The following is a 20763-nucleotide window of genomic DNA, read 5'->3' on the forward strand; positions in this document are numbered from 1 at the left end:
ACTTCCCATGCTCTATAATATCTTTTAAAAGTTGCTGGGCAAGGTTGTATTGGGATTTAGAGAAAGGTGTCACCAGTGTGCTGATTACACTTTGTTCTGTCTCTCTATTTATGATGAAGTTCAGGTAAGGCTGTGAGGGTGCTGAGCTTGATTCAGGACTGAATTCTGTGAGAATTAAGAACTTTAAGGTGTATATGCAATTTAGGTTTTTGTTAATTTCCCCAGAATTGAAACTTTTGTGGTGAGTGATTGGGGGGAGTAGTGGAGTAGTTTGGTTTTACCATCGATGCACATTATGACCATATTTCTTTACACCTGTAATCAAAATTTCCCCACCATCCACGTGGCATGGTGGGAGGTTTTCATGTATATTAATGTTTTCACAGCACAAAGGTGGATTGAGACAAATTTCCTCTTATCTAGAAAAATTCTCCACATGTATACCAGTATATATGGGCAACCTTTCACATGCCAGTCAAACATATTGAAGTACTTAGACCACAAGTGTCAGTGATGAGAAGGAAGGGTTGCAACATGCATGAACATCAGTAGCAGGTCTAATCTGAGTTGGTGACACAAGGCTCCTTATCACATTGTCCACAATTTCCTTAAAGAGTAAGACATTCAAGTTGCAACATGCCTCTTGATTTGTTTTGCATCAGAATCAATCTTTAGCAATATTTTATATTTAAAGAAGATGCAACTCTTACGCTTATTTACACTTCGTGAAGCTGTGCTGCCTCCTATGAGTGCTGAGTCAATGAAGTTGATAATGCTTGCTGGATAGAAATTAGTTACTTAACTAGGTGCCTAAAATAATATCTGGGGAGTAACTGATACTTCTGAATGAACTAATTCAAAACTAGAACTGGTATAGTGTGTTCATGGATGTTGTACTTGATACATACATGCATGTATGTGTTGTAGCAATTAATAGGGATAAGCCTTGATTGCCATCTGCAGAACCAGAAGAACTCTTGTTTCAGCTCAGTTTTATTTGAGAGCTACTGTATTAGTGACCATGTTGGACTTCAGCCAAGATAACAATCTCTTCTGATCTATGAAGCTCACAAAGTGAGGTAGTGATTGCATTTTCTAGTCTACCTCAAAGGGTGGTTCTGAACAACTGTGCCTTTTAAGGTACTTTAAACTCTTTGAAGAAGGGAAGAATATAAAGAGCATTCTGTAATACTGGCTCTGTCATTGTTCTGGACAATGACTTTTTAAAAAGGCTTATTAACTAATTTATTTTAAATGTTTTGGAATGTTTTAAATGCATGTTGAGCAGTTCATATTAAATCTTAAATTCGCATGCCTACAGCATAATTCAGTTCAGTAAGCATAACTGTGTTTGCTTAAATATGCATTCAGTGTTGTAGTTTAAGGTTATATTTGCCCACTGAGAACCTCAAAATCCTACAAATATGGGATACTGTATTATAAATGCAAATAAATGAGAGATTACAGCCAAATATCTTTTGCTAATTATTCATTTTGCCCACCACTTAGATAAGCAAAGCTATTTATCCCAACTTGTTCCAAACTAAAATGTTCATCATATGCTATAGATTGATTACTTGAACAAAATTTAGGCTTTTTTGCATATGAGAACTGTAACATATATTTTCAGTGTAGTCTCACTCAATTTTTAAGTTAGTGAATCATATTGAATTGTCAGTGCAGAAGAGGATAATCATCCTATTTTTTATTTCTAATTTCCAAATACTTTGATGTGTTCACGAGTCATTGACTGTGTTATTTGTCGTAGAAGTCACTATTCCATGCTTTTCTTATGCTGTTCATTATGTTCTGTAACCAGTAGAGGCAGATTGTGATCATAAAATGAAACAGCCTTTAAAAAAATATAGTTTATAGAATTGCAGATTCAGACTTATGGGATCTGCTTTATATGTTACTAATGTTTGAGATCTACCAAGTGGCCAGCAAATAAGAAGCAATATAAATGAATCTAAGCTCATCATTTGGGGAGGGCGATTAAGAACATATAGAGTTTATCTTCCCTCAGGATGGATTTTTTTAAAAAGCAGTATTATTGGTAGTGGGTAATAATTGATTAAACTGAGAATTTGATTCATATTGATATATTGCATGTGAAAAAGTGAAATCTACTTTTTGTATCAATTGAAGTCTTGAAGTTGTTGGTCAACCAAATACTACTAATAGGACACTAAAATTGAGCAACTGTTGAAAAAAGCAGCAGTAATGTCACTTGGATAATTATACTGATCATAGCAATGGCTTCCTGGGACAATTTGGGGACTATATGCAGACTATGTTTACTGCCAGGTAACAAAACCTCTAAGAGTAAAAATCCTCTGACAGATTATAGATTTTTAAGGCATTGTCTGCATTGAGAGGATGGAGAAACATAGACTTTCAATGTTAGACTGTTGTAGCATGTCTGCACTAAACAGTGCAGTAAAATATAACTGTCTGTGCCTCTGGGCTCACGTGCTGAGCATGAGTGGACTGCAAAGCAGATTCTCCAACCAGTTTTTCTAGCATGTTAAAAGAAAACCAAACCCTAGAGTTCTGTGCATTTAGCTATCAAAGTGAAAATCCAGAAAAGGGGCGGAAGAAAAATAATCCCCGAGATCCATTTTGGAAGATGCCCTCAAGTGATCTCTAGAACAATAAAAATGTTTAGTTATGCAAGACTCATCTGACCTGGCTGCTTCATTTACCATTTGTATATTGTTAGTTGTGAATAACAATCATAGTACTCTAGTGATTCAGATTTTGACATTAATACTTTCAAATGAAGCTAAGGCTCTTTTTTTTGACAAAAGGTCACATTAACATTGCTTTAGTATAAACCTGCTATCAAGTTAAGGAACAATTCCTATGTTCTTGAATTGAGATAAATTGTGTTGATGCTCTAACTGTCCAGCATCAAAGACTACAAGCAAAAAACATTTGTAATCCCACTGTTTGAAATTCCCCTGCTGCCTTGTAGGATCAGGGGAGGGACTATAGAATATATGTGGTCATTTTGGGAAAGACTTTGTGATTTTGACTCAGCTGTGGTGGCAGAGCTGCAGATATTCCTTTGATTTTCATGGCTCCATGGCAAAACACAATCTGGACTGTTGCTCTGCGGTTAACAACTGGGAAAGACTGAAGGATGTGTTGATTTTTTTTGTGACAAGAGATAGAAGTGACCATGGTTCAACAGTATTCAGGGTTTTTTTTTTCAGAGTTAAGTAGAGAAATGGGAATGAAGGGCATTCACTATCAATTCCAAGGCCAACTTTCTCAGGAAATGCTTGGGTTTATAGGTTCTCTGACAACTGCAAGTCTGATTTAATATACCCAAAACACAAGCAGATAACACAGTAGATTTTTTCTTGTTTTTCACTTACCTGTAAATGGTCTTTAATCAAAACTCTTGGGTGCTATAAATTTAGTATATTGACTATATTTGTGGGAGGACTCAAATTGGCACATTGTTACACCTCTCCAGGAATGTCAGGCCACTGTTATTAGCCTGTTCGCTTGGATTTGGTGGGGTTGTCAACTTGCAACAGCTTTCTGTTTCCACCAGTGATCTAATCTGTCAGTGACCTAATTGAGGTGGGAAAGCTGAAGACCAGTTGTGTATAAGATCATACATAACTGACATAGTTATGTGTGAGATCACACCTACAGATCAACAATCCATTCTGATCTTTAAAATACAGAATACAGTAGACTGGCAGTTGTATTCTGTATTATTATGCAAGCTCATTGAATGGTGTTTCATTTATACGCAAAGCACATTGAATACCATATGATCACTCTGGAAGTCATAGAAAATGTCTTCAGAAATGTTCTTTCTAGGTTTCCCGCACAATTCTTTCATCAGGTTCCACCAGAAAGAACATTTCTCTATGCATTTTCTAGGTCCTCCAGGGCAATTCTGTGGTATGCTGTTGTCCCAGAAGGCAATACATTGTTCATTCATATAAGAAAATTAAGGTTCTAGGTCACGTTAAAGGTCCTGGAATGGATCCCTTGTGCAATGCATACGCTACTGTATTTGAGAATACAATAGCTTGTGTGGATGAGAACAAATATATTTTTAAGGTTTTCCTCAGTGACTGACCTTTATAGTGGATTTCTATCAATGTCAGTAGAATACTGGTTGTTTTGTTCATCTTCATATATGGCAATAGATAGAATAAATCAAAACATTGTTGCCTTTTGTAATTTCCTCCATTATCAGATAAAAACAGAAGACTTGGTCTTACTCTTCCAAAACAAACTGATGTGAATATTTCAGATTGTTAATTAACTGGCAAAATGCAGTTCACTTTCTTAACATTCATTTAGAATAGAAGACTATGTGAGGATGGAGGTAATGTAAGATGCAGGGCTGGATATCTTTTGAAAAAGAGTGGTCACGTGTAATTGAGCAAAAGTGATGGAAAATCAAAGTATGCAAAACATTTTGAAATTTATAAACTGCCTTTCAATTCAGGAGGAATTGAAAGTGATTGTTTTTAGGAAAAATTAAATACTAATGGCTTTCATTATTATTATTGTTGTTGTTTTTCAGATCTGCAAGTGTCTCCTTAGTTTTCTCTGCTGACCTTCCTCCTCCCTTAAGTTATTATATATTTTTTTGCTGCTGTGTGAAAACAGAGATGTCTCGCAGCCCAGATGTGAAGGAAGACCCTGTGGAATGCCCCCTTTGCATGGAGCCGCTGGAGATTGATGACATAAATTTCTTCCCTTGCACCTGTGGTTACCAGATCTGTCGCTTCTGTTGGCATCGTATTCGCACAGACGAGAATGGGCTTTGCCCTGCTTGTAGAAAGGTATTTATTTTAAGATGATCAAAATGAATTTTGTTATATAGTAGGGTTACCCAAAATGCAAACTTGTTTGAAATATGGTGTGTCATGCCTGTATTGTTTCCTAAAGGTTTATTTTGGGTTGCACTGGGAAATGAAGGAGGAATATTCAATTAAGTGAATAACTAGTGTTGACTCAACTTTAAAAATACGTTTCCACAGCCCAGAGATTTTTTTAGGACTTGTATTTCTTTAGATATATGCTATTATTACTGGTGAAGGTTTTTCATGGCATAATGATCAAGTTGTTCTGACTAATATACTGCTCTGTATGGTACAATCCCCTTATCAACATATTCAATTCCACATATTCACTTTAAAAAATCCCTCCTGGAAGTGTTTATGTGCTTCTCTTGGTATTCCAGTGTGGTTCTACTATATGCTTCTGGTGTAGTCAAACTATATCGAATCCACAAGTGGTCTTGGAATGTATCTCTTGTGGATACAGAGATCATGCTGTACAAATCTTCTACTGATTTGACCATTACAATTGGCCTCTCCATATCCACAGATTGAAAAATTATCAAAAATCAAATATCATGAGATGTTATCATCTACAGATGTAGATCTCCCTGGAGAGGGGATGTGTGTGTTTGTGTCCTGGAACCAACCACAGTGGAGACCAAGGGCCCACTTTATATAATTTCCTTATGACTGCTCTTACTGATTCCACATATACTTCATTTTGTGAAATCCGCCTTGTATTTTGTAGTTAAATTATTATGGGTCTAGTTAACACCAATGTTGTGGGACAACATCCATGTACAGATTTAGTCATTTTCAGCTTTCTACCTCCTGCTTCAGTCTCTTACAATCTATTGTGGGAGCTGGTGTGGAGGGGCTGCAAGAGTACATTGATGGATGCCTTCCATCAGCAGAGTGCTTTATTTGATATTTCCTGTAATGTATGGGGTATGTGCGTAATAGACAAGATAATTTTCTTATATAGTAGCACATTTGGCATGTATTGGCTGCCCTCCACATCCGTGGGTTTAACTTTCATAGGTTCATGGCATTTTTAATAGGGACTTTGATAACACCAGTGTCCATCTTGAACTATATTCAGTTAAGTCACACTCAAGTCATTGGCCAGATTTGTGGTTGCTGAAAAGAAATCAAACTGGCAGGGTGATTAGTTCTGCCTACAAATGCATTTTCTCACTCACTCACTTGGGAAGAATGGAGGGGAAGAGAATGGGCCAGGGGAGGAGGAAGAGAGATGAAAGCCTAGGGGAAAGAGGGACTTGGTTCTTCTCCATTGGTTGTTCTGCAACCACCTCCAGATTTTCAGCACCAACTCTGCAATAATGAGTTGGCTTCCCTTGTTTTCTTCCTCCCCATTCTCACGATCTCATAAGCATACATAAAAAGAAGGAACCCAGAGCATGCCTGAAATAATGGCTGTGCTTGCTATCCAGCCGCTTCCTACCTTCTCCCCAACATCACCAACCATTCTTTCAGTATTCATAGTGCAGTCCTGACATGTTCAGAAGCACAACATCTGTGTGCAGTCACCTTGTATGGAACAGGAGGTGGAGGAGAAAGGGGGAGAGTTTGAAAAAGGCAATACAAACAGAGTGATGTCACGGAATGGGAATGCTGGTAGGAGGTAAAGAAGAGTAAGATGAAGGAGCCAAGGAAGCTGGTAGAGATACTTCCATTCTTCTACATTTGCAGGAATCCTGGATCCACAATCTCTGCAAGTGTTGAGGTCTGACATTTCATGTGGACAGTTGAGAATATTGTAATATGACTGAGTGTGTGTAGTTGTGAATTTTTTTTTACTGTAACATAAATCAAGGCAATTTGGATCTATTTTTATCAATATTGTTGTTTTTATTGTTGATTTGTTTTATTGCATTGTTTGCTTTTATATTGTTATGTCCGGGCATGGCCCCATGTAAGCCGCCCCGAGTCCCTTCGGGGAGATGGGGCGGGGTATAAGAATAAAATTATTATTATTATTATTATTATTATTATTATTATTATTATTATTATTATTATTATTATTAATAGATATATCTCAGAGTGATTTTTGGTGCATTGGCAAAACATTGATTTCCAGTCTTATAGAGAGATCACCTGGACAGTTCAGAAAGAGAAAGTATCATATACAGTAGAGTCTCACTTATCCAACACTCGCTTATCCAACATTCTGGATTATCCAACGCATTTTTGTAGTCAATGTTTTCAATACATCGTGATATTTTGGTGCTAAATTCGTAAATACAGTAATTACTACATAGCATTACTGCGTATTGAACTACTTTTTCTGTCAAATTTGTTGTATAACAAGATGTTTTGGTGCTTAATTTGTAAAATCATAACCTAATTTGATGTTTAATAGGCTTTTCCCTAATCTCTCCTTATTATCCAACATATCCGCTTATCCAACGTTCTGCCGGCCCGTTTATGTTGGATAAGTGAGACTCTACTGTAGTAGCGAATTTCTCTGCCAAGCAAATGAAATTACAGTATCCCTGTTTTCTTATCATTCCCTTTGCTGCAGCAAGACAGAACGACAACTAATAGAGCATAGTGCAGGAATAGACGATTAGCCAAATGACAGATACATATGTAGAATGGGAGAGGAAATAAGTGTGAAGTTGAGTGCTGGTTTAATTTTTCTATTACCTGCATGCTCTTTTTTTTTTAAAACTAATTTTCAATATGTGCAAAGCATAGTTTCTTTTGTTGTTGTTATTGTTGTTTTTGATTAAACTTTCATTTTCTCTGTTCTCACCTAAGTAATAGGTGCCTTCTGTTTTAAACTTCTAAGTTGCTAGCTTTTCCTTATTTTGTGTAAAAGTTTTTTCTTCTGATAGTATCCAGGCATGCTGCTGGAAATGAAATTCTGTGCAGTTAATACTTTGCAGTAAATCAGGTTTGGACAAATTGCAGTACTTCAGTTCTTGTTACACTTGAGCACCTGTCAGTATTACCAAGCATAGCTAGCAATAAAGAATACTTGAGTTGCAAAACTTTTGTCGGACTGTATATGGTCTTCAGCATATCAGAATTGAACACATTGCACTTGATAAACAAAGATAAAAGAATCTAGTGTCATGTAAAAATATTGTAAGGCTGGTGGTTCCATCCTTAACTTTTGATTAATCTTTGTAGATAATGTGAATGGATTCGTTTATATTTGTCAGTGCTGTTATAGCATCTTGGTGATTCCTACATAGGTAACTGTAAAAGCAATAAATACTTATACATAAGTAAACTAAGTACAAGATACCTAACATGTGTACACATATTCAGTTATGTAAAAACTCTTATTCCCTGTATACAAGCTGGCTTTGGGTCAGAGATTGATTACATGAACAAGCTGTAGCAATAGTTACTCCCTTCAAGCATTAAAGAGGTGCTGACTCTTTTGATTGCACTAAAGAAGACAGGCATGTACAAGGATAGCACAAGCTACTCTTCAATGTTGCATAGACCTTATGATTAAATAGTCATTACTTGCCATCAGTAGCCAGTCATGCTTTTTTTTCAAAAAACAATGTGTATGCTTCTGTTCAAGATGCATGTTTGTTTTCTGAGTATGCTACAGATTGTTCCACTTTAAATAAATGTTTTGTCAATTGTCTGCAATATAATAATATGCTTATGACATATTATCCATATAGCTGCAATAAATATCAATTGAATATACCCTTCAAAATATAGCCTTCCAAATTGAGCTAACCTTCGTTGGTCAGGTTAAATGCTTATGTATTATTCTCTGATGCTGTTATTTTAAATCCATGAGGCTGTAAGAAGTGAATTTTCCTTCTTAGAAAGCTTTGATGAATGTCACACAGAAGTAACAGTTTTAAGACATTACCATGGTATCATAGCTTGTGTTGTTTTGTGTGACAGGTTGCTGTTCTATTTTGTCTTGTCCTTGCTCTTATAATTTTGATGTCAGCTGTTATGCCTTCAGATGCCAGCTTAGAAAATAGGCTTGTAGTAAACCGCTCAGGACAGTCATCAAACCACGCTTTATATTTTTCCTATTCTGCAGAAACAATTCAAACATCCTGTAACGGAAATATTGGTAATGTCAGCTTGTCTGCTGTTACCCGCCTTTTCTTGAACTGTACAGTGGCAGAGAAATGTTGGACATATTGTCAGCAAAGTTTGACAGGTCTCACAGTCAGAAACCACATAGCTAAAACACGTATCTATTTTTATGTCTTTTGAATCACCATATTTATTGATAGTTTTATATGAATTATGAAGTGTGCACTGTAGGGGGTATAGATTCTTGAGAAAGCAGTAAATAGAAATGATTTACTAAAGGTAAAAGCCTTGAAAAATAGAAAGGCAGGGCTGTGGTTGCAATACTGATAGCAGAATTGAGCTTCCAATTGAGCCTAATACACATAACACAAGACTTTTATTTCCAAGTAGGGATGAAAATATAACAGTAATGATTCTAGAAAAACCCCTCAAAACAAATAATGTGGTCTGTGCTGTGGGTGTGGGCATCATTGTATGTTTCTGGCTTTGATTAACTGTAATATATCCTGAAGCATCCTTCTCTAACATTATTCCATAGAAACAAGGATGAATTATTTTACAGAGTATTTTGGTACAATTTTTAACTAGGTGTTAAAAGGGTAATTTCAATAAACACAATTTGCTTTAAGGAACAGAGAATAATTGAAGTTATTGATACATAAAGCAAGTATTTTCTCCTAGTGACCGGATTACAGGTTTGATACAGCTTCACGTACTGGTAACTGGGCCTCTCTGCTCCATCTCCTCAGCAACTCTTTCATCCCCACCCCATGCTATGATATGGGAACTTAGCTGAGTGAGATGAAAGGATGAGAGAAAAAAATTCCTAGAACTTGGGCTGAGGCACTGACCACAAAAGGAGCTTCTACATGAGCTGTTCCCTTGAATAGGTCCTCTGACTGATTTTTCAGGAATTTTTCTACTTTATAGCTAGTCCTTTTCAACAGTCTTCCAACTCTATATAGCACTTTGAGAGAACAGGAGGAGGGTGAGACCTCCGTATAATTGCAGATATCTAAACCTGGATCCAACCAGGTTACTGGATCCAACCAGGTTATTGGATTGTGTAGTGACCTCTCACCTTTAGGGTTTTCTGGATGAAACAGATTTTCTAGATCCATTTCAGTATGGTTTCAGGTCTGATGGGTCAGAGACAACTTTGGTCACCTTAGTGGATGACCTACACAAAGAACCGGACAGGGAGTGTGTGTGTCCCTGTTGATTCTACTGGACCTGTCAGTGGTTTCCATAACATCAACCATGGTATCCTTCTGGGCTGCATCACTGGAATGAGATTTGGAGGCACTGTTGTATAGTGGCTCTGTTCCTTCCTGGGGGATGAGGAAGGTGAACCCAGAAGGTGGTGCTGGAGGATTCCTGTTCGAGTCCCTGTCCCTCAGGGCTCTGTTATGTCTTCCATGCTGTTTAACATATACATTAAACCGCTTGAGGTCATCCCGAGTTGTCATCAACAACCAGCTCTGTTACTTCTTTCCACCTAAGGCCAAGGAAGCTGTCCTGATCCTAAACCAATGTCTGTCACGGGCTGGATGGGGGCAAACAAATTGAAATTTAATCCAGACAAGATAGAGGTGCTCCTGTTCAGTCAGAAGGCAGATCAGGGAATAGGGACTGAGCCTGTGCTGGATTGGGTTACACTTCCCCTGAAGACACAGTTTCATAGTTTGGGGGTATTTCTGGACTCATCCAAAGAGCTGCGGCCAGATTGTGACCAGGGCTGGCTAGAGGGAGTATACCATTTCCTTGTTGCAACAGCTCCACTGGCTGCCAGTTTGCTTCTGAACACAATTCAAAGTGCTGGTCATGACTAATATGGCTCAGGTCCATACTGTATGGCAGATTGTGTCACCTGGTATGAACCTGTCCAGGCTTTAAGATCACCAGTAGAAACCTTTCTCTCAGGCCCATCACAAGCATGGTTGGTAGGAATGTGAGAGAGGATCTTTTCAGTGGCTGCCCCTAAATTCTCAAGCTCCCTTTTCAGGGAGGCTAGAATGCCCCCTTTGTTATCCTTCTGTGGCAGGCCAATCATTTTTATTCAGGAAGGCTTTAAAAGAAGTTGGCTTGTATGTTTAATTCTATTATATTTGTATGCTATGGATATCAAGAGATAAAAGCAGGATAATAATCATCACCAATTCTACTTCTTTGAAATTTATCCACTTGTTTTTCTTTTTAGCCATATCCAGAAGATCCAGCAGTGTATAAACCACTCTCCCAAGAAGAGCTGCAAAGGATAAAAAATGAAAAGAAGCAGAAACAAAATGAGAGAAAACAGAAGATATCAGAGAATCGTAAACATCTGGCCAGTGTACGGGTAGTACAGAAGAATCTTGTCTTTGTAGTAGGCTTATCCCAGCGCCTAGCAGATCCAGAGGTAAGCAGTTCTGAGACTTGTACTTCTTATACCCACCAAATGTGTTCTAAACTTTTGTGGCTATTGTGACTGGAAAATAAGCTCTCGTCCAGACTGATTGACATCTGAGCAGAGTTTAGTACCATCGGTCATAGTGCCCTTTGCATGATTGTAATGAAAACATCTGAGATCATTTTCTGCTATATGGACAGTAGGTTCCCCAAGAGGTGCCAGTAAAATACTATTTTGCCTTGTGAATATTAGCTTATAGGGATTCTACAGGATCCTGTCTTCTCTGCACTGCTTAATTCTGATGTAAACCTGGTGAGCGATGTTCCTGACATTTTATTAAAAGCTGTCTCTTATTTTTATTTAATCTTAGAGAGGCAGCTAGAAATTATCTAGGTTTCACTGTGGGAAGGGGGGTGGCAATTAAATCTCGACAGGACATAAATACTGCTAATTGGCAGGATCAGTTGATTTGGGACTACATGTATAGTGTTCCAATGTAGTCATATTGCAGAAGGAGCTTCTCAGGTTTGAGGTGCTTTTCCTTGAATTATCAGATGGTAGCGGTGATTAGAAGTACAGTTAAAATTTTCATCTGCCATATCACCGAATGTTTTCCTGGGGAAGACAATCCTAGGCATGGTAATCTGTACCAAAATTGCAAAAGCAATTTTATAATTTTACATGGAGCTGTCCTTTGAAAAACAACAGCCCAAGAACTTCATTTGATGCCATCAGATAATTGTTTAAGACTAATTAGTTGCAGCATATTACTGTTTTGACATTTACTGGTCATTTGAGGGGACTTGGGTTTCTTACATTTCTTAATGGCTTGAGGCTTGATATTAAGCACTGCCTTCTCCTATAATATCCTCGGTGGTATTTATATTCAACATATGCAATCCTCTAAGACTTTATCTGTTTGCTGAAATATGAAAGATTGAAAGGAGTAGGAGATTTTCAGTTGAGGAACCAATCTTATGAAATGCCCATTGCTCCATTGTTTCACATTTTTAACACTGTTTGGTTCCAGGGAATTAATTACTATATCTTAAACAAATTCATTACTTGTGCATGAAAAAAAGTTATTTCAACATCATTTCCTCATGTTTTCGTTAGAATTTTTCAAAGCTGCCTAAGTGTACAAGTAGAATTTAAACTACAATATGTTGTAAATTTTGTCTAAGCTACTTGTCTGTTATGACATTTGTATTAATTAAATTCATATTCTATGCAGGTTTTGAAAAGGCCAGAGTATTTTGGGAAATTTGGTAAAATACACAAAGTTGTAATCAACAACAGCACATCATACGCAGGCTCACAGGTAAGATATTGACATCTTCACTTTGCCCTGGAGAATAGATAGAATTGGCTAATAGTTTCTATGTGTAAATATACTAGGTTAAAAACATTCCAGACAATTTTTCCACTGCTGTTTTACTGTGATTTAATAATAACCAGAGACCAATGAATTTTACCTCAAAACCTACCAGTAAAATAAACTAAAATTCATAATCAAGACGTATCCAAATTAAGGGCATCAAGTAAATGTAATCAGTGTAATTCTGGTTGATCTGTTTTTCTTGACAATCCATTATCTGAAGTGTATGACTTGAAATTGCCTTGTAGACACGTGCCTGAATCCTCTCATTTCTTTGCTTTACAGAAATAGCTCTTTAGCTACATTTCTCCATACAAATTTATTCAAATATGCAGTCATACTCCAACCTGAAGGGTGTAATGATTTGTTCTAAGTCATTTTGTTTGTACACATGTACTGGAAATTTTTCAAGAGGCATGATGTGCTTTTATGACATTCATTTACTTTGATTAAACTGATGGACTAAATATTGAGATACACATATGAATGCCATACTAATGTTAGTTTTATTTTCATCTCAGACTGTGCCATTTTCCTTCAAATTTGTTAGTAAGAAAGGGAGGTATTATTTTAAGCAGTTGGATTTATAACAGGAAGAGAAACAGATATGTAAAATAAAACTATGAAGGAAGGAAGAAATCTAAATTTGAAGTAAGGGTTTTGCAGAATTAACCATGACATTCATACTTTTTATAAATGATTATCAACTAGCAAATGCTTCTGTAGTTATTCCTGTCTGGGAAATTTCCAGTTCATATCTCACTTTACCAACAAAGTTTTAATTGGGTTTCAAAAGTCACTATGTCCAAAGCTTTATATAATTTCTAGTTGATGTAAAACTTTGCATATGTGAAAAACGATGGATTTAAATTTCAAAACATAGTAGTTATTTGCAGGCCTTGCACTTGATATTGCATAAGTTGTTCAGGGGGCAGGAAACCTCTTAAAATGCTGCTTACTAAATTAGGTTAATACAGAGTCACACTTTAGAGGATTTTTTAAAATAAAATTTTGATAGTAACAAGTTATGCACGAGTACTTTTATAATCTATTGGCTGTACTTGATCAGTTGCTTTCCATTTATCTCAAGTAGAAAGATGAAACAGATATTTCGTCATAGCATTTAAAACCAGTTCTGTATTATTGAACTAATAATGTAACTTCACACAATTCTAAAGTACTTAAATAGCTAATTTTTAAACTTAACCCCTTTTGAACCAAATCTAGGGGCCAAGTGCAAGTGCATATGTAACCTACATCCGGTCAGAAGATGCACTCAGAGCCATACAGTGTGTCAATAATGTAGTAGTAGATGGAAGAACACTTAAGGTAATGTTTCTTATTCTATGTTTTGTAAGTATTTTCAGTTCTGTAAGAATAAACATAGTAATCCTCAGTAAGTTTAATAGAAATATCATTTCATAACATAATGTATGTCATAACATTATTGGTTGCCTGTCATCTGTCAGACCCAATTAATGATGTTCGTACTTGTGTGCAAAGTCTTAAATGATAGAAAACTCTATCTAAAAATACTTGTCTTATATTGTAAAATTGCCTGGTGACACCTTTTCCAGATGACAGCAATGGTCATGGACTGTAGTTTATTGACTTTACCTAAAGCTGAATTTTAAGACATTTGTGAAAGCAGGCTCATTTTCACAGTATAACATTTTCAATCCTTTATTGTTCTTAACATATTTTGTTTTCCATTAGGCATCTTTAGGTACCACAAAATACTGCAGTTACTTTCTGAAGAATATGCAGTGTCCAAAACCAGACTGTATGTATCTACACGAACTAGGGGATGAAGCCGCCAGTTTTACAAAAGAAGAAATGCAGGTAGGTGTATGTGCGAATCTGCAACAAAAAAATTGCCACAATTTTCTGGTGTTTTGGATTCTACAATTTCAGAGCTTGGTTATTCAATGACATTCAACGACAATGATAATCTATAGCTTAAATTCACCATTATGGGAACTTAGAACCTGGCAAAGAAACAGAGAATACATGGGCCTTGTGCTTTGTTAAGCCATGGTCCCAATTTCAGTATTAACCCTCTATCTTGGTCTGTTCCTTTTTTTGTAAAATAGAGATGACCAGATCAGGGTCGAGAGGAAACACGATAAATACTGTTAAGCATTCTTTCAAATATATAAATGTTTTGAACCAGGTAAATTAGTAGTTAATGTTCTTGTTGCCGTGTTATGTAAGACTTGTGTTCCAATTCATCTCTATGGTGTTTGCTGCACCAGCTTCCGCAAATTGAACAAGTCTACCTTTTGTGAAACAATGCAGAACCTGTTGAACCATCTTCTCCAACCTGATGTTCTCAGGTTGCTGCATTGGCTCAGGGCTTATAATAATTAAACAGATATGTGGGGACCAAGTTAGGAAAATCTAAATTATAACATGGCTAGGTCTAAAGTAACTTTAAAATATATCTTAACAGTTTGTAAATATTGTTGTAATTGAAATGGGAATTTCATAGTTCACATATGAAATATGGTCATTGTCAATAACTGCACTGAGATAAGCTTTCACTTAAATTAGAAAAGTCTAATCCAATTTCCAACAACCCTTATTTCTCTTCTGGCAGCAACAAAAGGAGTGTCACTCTTTCTTATAAGAAACCACTACAGTTATCAGATTCAGGTGATTTGGGGAGAAGTAGAGAATGGGTTACCTTAAAGTAACATTTTGATTGCATAGATGGGCACTTCAAGTTAAGCTTTTATTATTTGATTATGATAAACTAATTTGTTATGGAATACTCACCTTAAATTACTAGGATACATTAGATTATTACATGTTTTAACCCCAGGCTGGCAAGCATCAGGAATATGAACAGAAGTTACTACAAGAACTATATAAGTTAAATCCCAACTTCCTCCAGTTGTCTACAAATGCAGTTGACAAGAACAAGAACAAAGTGACTTCACTACAGAGGTATGATGCATTATGCCAGTGTTTTAAGCCTATATTAAAACAATTTTGTTCCTTTCGATTAGCTTTCTTCTTCACCATGGTACTGCTTAAGGCGTTGCATAGAGCATCTTGCTTCCTTTGCATGACTTCCCTTGCATATAGATGTTTACCTGTGTTTGTATTTAGTTCAATGGGAGCTGCTTTTTCTATTACATAGGTATATAGTGAATTAGATCATCTCATTCCGTATAACCTTGTTGATAACATCTGGAGATTCAGTCTAAGTTCAGTTAAGGTTCATCAGATGACCTCTAACTATTCTAATGTATTATTGTATTATCAGCAAGATCTGTCTTCTGATTGTAAATGCAGCATATCAGAATTACTCATTTTAAGTGCAACACCACATTGCTGTGAATAGATTGGTTTAGCCTTGCTGAAAAGTGAGATTGCCACAAACGTTTCATCGAAAATACAAAGATAATGTTAATGCAAATATTCTGATTCTTAGCACCTTATCAAATTGTATATCCATTTTCCATTTGTGCTCCAGTATTTTGTAGGGTGTAGAGATAGTGCAACACAACTTATATGCCATTTTAATAAGACCACTTCGGTTGTCCATTTCTGGAACACCTTTATTGGGTGGTAAAATTGGTATTAATATTAAGACCGCCGTAATTTTGTGTTTGCAGAATATCGCTTGAGTTAAATTGTTTGTCTAACTGTCATCACCTCCAGCTAACTCTTTTATTAATTGTCAGTTCTTTTCAAATCAACACTAGTACTTCCTGACTTTAGACAAGAATTAGTTCTTTTCAAAGAAATTTCCTTACTATAAATTATTCTTCAAATATAACTCTCAGTACTTTTTTGGGATACAGTTATGCCATGTTGTCCATTGCTTCTTCCTTGTGGTCTCTAAAATTGCACATATGGTAGTTTCTGCACCTGCACAGCAAGCTCGGAATCCTTTAGAAAGCTTTTAGGCTCTTGCAGCTGTAGCTCACCTTCCTCAGAAAGCATATAGCCAATGAGATGGGCTGTAGCCTCAGCTCCTTTCTTCCGTCGCCATCACAGAAGCATTCGGAACCTTTCTGAACATATAGCTATTTACCTGACCTAGAGCTTGTTTAACAACAACATTTTTGCTTTGACCCTTAAAGTTTGTTTCACGTGCTGATCCTGGACTCAACTCAGCTACTTTGCTATGCTCCTACCTTGGCCTCGGACAGTCTAACTACTCTTACTTTACTCACAGGCCAGTATGTCTACTGCACTCTTTAAGAAGTATGTCTTCTGTGGGGGGAAGTTACCTGATTCTGATAGGCACACTATGTACCTCCTCTGTTTGGTGGAGACCCATTCTGTGCTGCAAGCCTTGAAGAACCATGAGGCACACCTTAAGGCATCCCTCTTTCCCCCTCCGCCAGCCGTGAGGCGGGCGGCATCAGAACCACCGGGTCCCTCACAGAGCACGGCGGCAGAAGCCTTGCAGCCAGACACCTCACAGGTGCCCAAGCAAAAGCTCACCAAGTCTTACTGAGTGTCCTCACCCAAGAAGGACGCTGACCATGGCAAAGACGGGACGAAGAAGTGGAAGGTCTCTACCGTGGGGCGCCAGGCTGGTACACTGCTCCTGCTGACCACTGCCTACACAATGGCAGGGTTCCTCCCTGGGAGCTCAACTGAACATAGTGGACACACATGACCAGGCACAGCCAATCGCCGCCATCCCATCAAGCCAGTAAGGTCTGCTCCCCTATGGTTGTGGCATAGCTATGGAGGCCATTTGAAGGAGCCAAGGCTGGATCAATGCCAGTGCCCATACCTCCCACCCCGGATGATGCGCACTGCAGCTTTTGCCTTCTCGGCACTTGATATCAGGACAGAGCTATCATTCCAAGTACAGGGACCGATCCCCATGGGCAAGATCGTGGTTTTCACAGTCACTGAGTCCCCAGCACTACACCTCTGAGTATGGGGGCCGTCCCTTAGGAAGGATCGGTATCATGATCACTCCCCGGCCTATCTTGATGAACACAAATACAGATGGCCCTACATTCCACCCGACCACTATGACTATATACATCAGTCCCCATAGATGTTCCTTGCCACCAGGAAACCCAGCCCCCTCTGGTGCCATCGACAGCCGTTCAAGGGGCAGCACCACAGGCCCTTCTGCCAATGTCAGCTGTACCTCCCGTACTGATACTACCTGATGGTTCTGACACTTCGTCGGAATCCTCTGCGGCCACTGTCAATGCCGACGGGCCACCCGGGAACCTAGAACCAGCCCTGGAAGATGATTTTGGCAGCTTTTTGGCCCTCGTGATCTGATTAGGCCAGGCCCTAAACTTACCAACGTCCAGGGTGCCGTAGCCGATAGGTGACCTGCTTTTTTCATCAGAACAACAACAACACACACCAGTCCCCACTGTGCTGCTATCCCTACCTTGCCTCCTCCTGTTGGCTAGAACCCTGGACCTAGCATCAATGGCAATCCCAGCAGTTTCGGGACGCACCAGTGCAATGTATCTTGCGGAACTTGTAGGAGCAGAGTGGTTAGCAAAGACTCCTAAGCCCAACTCAGTCGTGGTTCGATGTCACGCAGTGCAGATGCTCACATAAGGTCCACTCAACTCTGCTGGATAAGGAGGGCAGGAAGTTGGAGGCGATGGGCAAGAAGGGGCATACTAGGGTGACCCTCGTAGCCAATCTTGCTCATTATGGTACCTGTATGAGGCATATCAAAATTTTCTCTGGGTCAAGATCACCCCTTACCTCAAGCTCCTCCCCGCAGAGCAACAAGGCCTAGCCAGGGCATTCCACCATGAGACCATCATGCTGGCATGTGATGGCCTCCTGGTGGATTTCACCAAGCACACGGCAGACAGAGCAAGCAAGTTCGACCCTCTCCAGCACAGCCCGCACACCCACCTGACTGCCGCACGATGTTCGGCTGTCACTTAAGTGGTGGATGTCCCATGCAAATGCCTAGAGAGGGACACCTTTTCACCCTCTGGGCCCGTCGACTACCTTGATAACAGAAGCCTCTCTTCACGGTTGGAGAGCACACACAGGTCACCCGACAGTTCAGGGATGGTGGTCAGCAGAAGAATTCAGTCGTCATATCAACTTTCTGGAAATGTTAGCAGTCCAAAAGGCCCACAGGGCCTTCAAGCAGTCTCTCCAGGGACAGGTGGTCCAGATCCTCACTGACAACACCGCAAATTGGTACATAAACAGGGGGGCATGTGCTCCTATTCACTTCTTGGCCTCACCCTAATCATCTGGAACTGGTGCATCCCCTAGGGGATATGTCTTGTCGCTATACACCTCCTGGGGAGGGACAACTCAGTAGCCGACCACCTCAGCAGGACACTACCTGCTAACCACAAGTGGTTTCACCATCTCAGCAAGATCTCCTTCCTCTTCCAGAGGTTGGGACGCCCTGCAATCAATCTCTTTGAAGCACCCGACAACACCAAGTGCTGGTCCTTTCCTCTTTCACGAGGCTGCCTTTCAAACTGTTGACATCAGCAGACATCTCCTACCTGTCTGGAAAACGGTGTTCCTTGTCACAATCGCTTCAGCTCAGAGAGCCAGCGAGCTGTATGCCCGCAGGGTAGACAAACCTTACCTGCGTTTCCACAGAAATAAGGTTGTCCTATGCGTTGGCATCACGTTCTTGCCAAAAGTTGCCTACATGTTTCCTATGGCGCAGGATATAGCCCTCCCACCTTCTTCCAAAATCCATCCATGCTCCTTGAACGCTCCCTCCACCTCCTAGATGTCTGAAGGGTGCTCACTTTTTACGTACATAGGACAGCTGGCATCAGGAAGTCGCTTAGGCTCTTCCTGAGATACCAAATTGATATGAGGGGCCTCCCAGTCTTGCCTCAGTGCCTGTTGGCACAGGGGGTATCCACAATCTGGCTTGCGTATCAGATTGCCAGGAGGGACCCACCATTTCATGTCAGGGGCCATTCTACCAGGGCAGTCACCACTTCAGTAGCATATCTGCTCGGAGTACCGTTGGAAGACATTTGCCGTGCAGCCACCTGGGCTACCCCGCTTACCTTTGCCACCCATTACAAGTTGGACGTCCTCTCCAAGCGGCATTCAGCATTTGGCAGAGCGGTCCTCTTCTCAGCAGTAGCATGACGCCCACCAGCCAAGGTACATAGTTTGCTAGTCTACTATATGTGCAATTTCATAGAGACCATGGGGAAGAAGGAATGATTGCTTACCTGTTACCGTATTTCTTTGAGTGGTCATCTGTGAAATTTGCACATCCCCGCCTATCCTCCCCACTGATGATCATGCTTCTGTCTCCCGGCTGCCGCGTAGTGGCAGGGGAACTCAGGCTACAGCCCCTCCCACTGGCTATATGCTTTATGGGGAAGGTGGGCAGGGCTATAGCCACAAGAGCCTAAAAAGCTTTCTAGAGGATTCTGAGCTTGCTGCACAGGCACAGAAACTACCATGTATGTGAATTTCACAGATGAACACGAAGCAATAAGGTTACAGGTAAGCAAACATTCCTTATTAGGTCACTTTTGTCAAGCATACAATTCTTCATTTCCTTTAGGAGAGTTGATGAAATATTTATAAAAGTTGATTTTTAAAAATAGAATTTAAAGTTATGACAGGGTGGGATTTTTTCTTTTTCCTATATCTTTGCAGATACATTTGACTCTGAATGAGTAGGATATCAGTTTGGTTTTGTCATTTGAGCATCTCCTTCTCAATAATCCATTCCTAGTAGGTGCTGACTATTGGTTTAATTCTTCTTCAAGAGACAAACACTGAATATTAAAAAACATTGATGTTTCAAGTGAACCAAAAGATGTTGAAGAAATATTAGGCAAAGCGTGTATTCTGAAATGGCAGCAAGTTTGACTCTTTCCAGTCTCTGCAGTAGGAATTTATCTTAAGATTTTATGAGCCTCAACATCCATGTTAATTTTATCTGACTTCTGAAACATAGTGGGACTTTCCCAATACTTATTGATTCATGTTGCCAAATTATGTGTGTTACATCAGCACTCTTTTAAATTTTCATTGAAATACTTTATAAGGTCTCAGAAAGTTCGAGAAGTGATGCAATTGCAGAAATGCTAGGTTCTTGCTACTCTCTTGAAATCTATCTTGTTTTTTTATTTCAATTTACATTCTTAGCAAGAGAATATGACTTT

The 20763-nt window shown here is 39.0% G+C and overlaps 1 protein-coding gene across 6 annotated transcripts in view; it reads left to right on the forward strand.

The window, feature by feature from the left end:
* Window positions 1-20763, forward strand: part of cnot4 (CCR4-NOT transcription complex subunit 4) — an 80594-nt gene that overhangs the window by 23033 nt on the left and 36798 nt on the right. For 5 of the 6 annotated variants that reach the window (XM_062982847.1, XM_008110806.3, XM_008110809.3 and 2 more), the window contains exons 2-7: window positions 4559-4820; window positions 11068-11265; window positions 12491-12577; window positions 13862-13963; window positions 14351-14476; window positions 15459-15583. In XM_062982847.1, the coding sequence (XP_062838917.1) occupies window positions 4647-4820; window positions 11068-11265; window positions 12491-12577; window positions 13862-13963; window positions 14351-14476; window positions 15459-15583 (812 nt within the window). In that variant the 5' untranslated portion in view covers window positions 4559-4646. The remainder of the gene's footprint in view (window positions 1-4558; window positions 4821-11067; window positions 11266-12490; window positions 12578-13861; window positions 13964-14350; window positions 14477-15458; window positions 15584-20763) is intronic. The other variant, XM_003221092.4, reaches the window with a different exon arrangement.

The sequence above is a fragment of the Anolis carolinensis genome, chromosome 5 (assembly GCF_035594765.1).
Source record: "Anolis carolinensis isolate JA03-04 chromosome 5, rAnoCar3.1.pri, whole genome shotgun sequence".
NCBI lineage: Eukaryota > Metazoa > Chordata > Lepidosauria > Squamata > Dactyloidae > Anolis > Anolis carolinensis.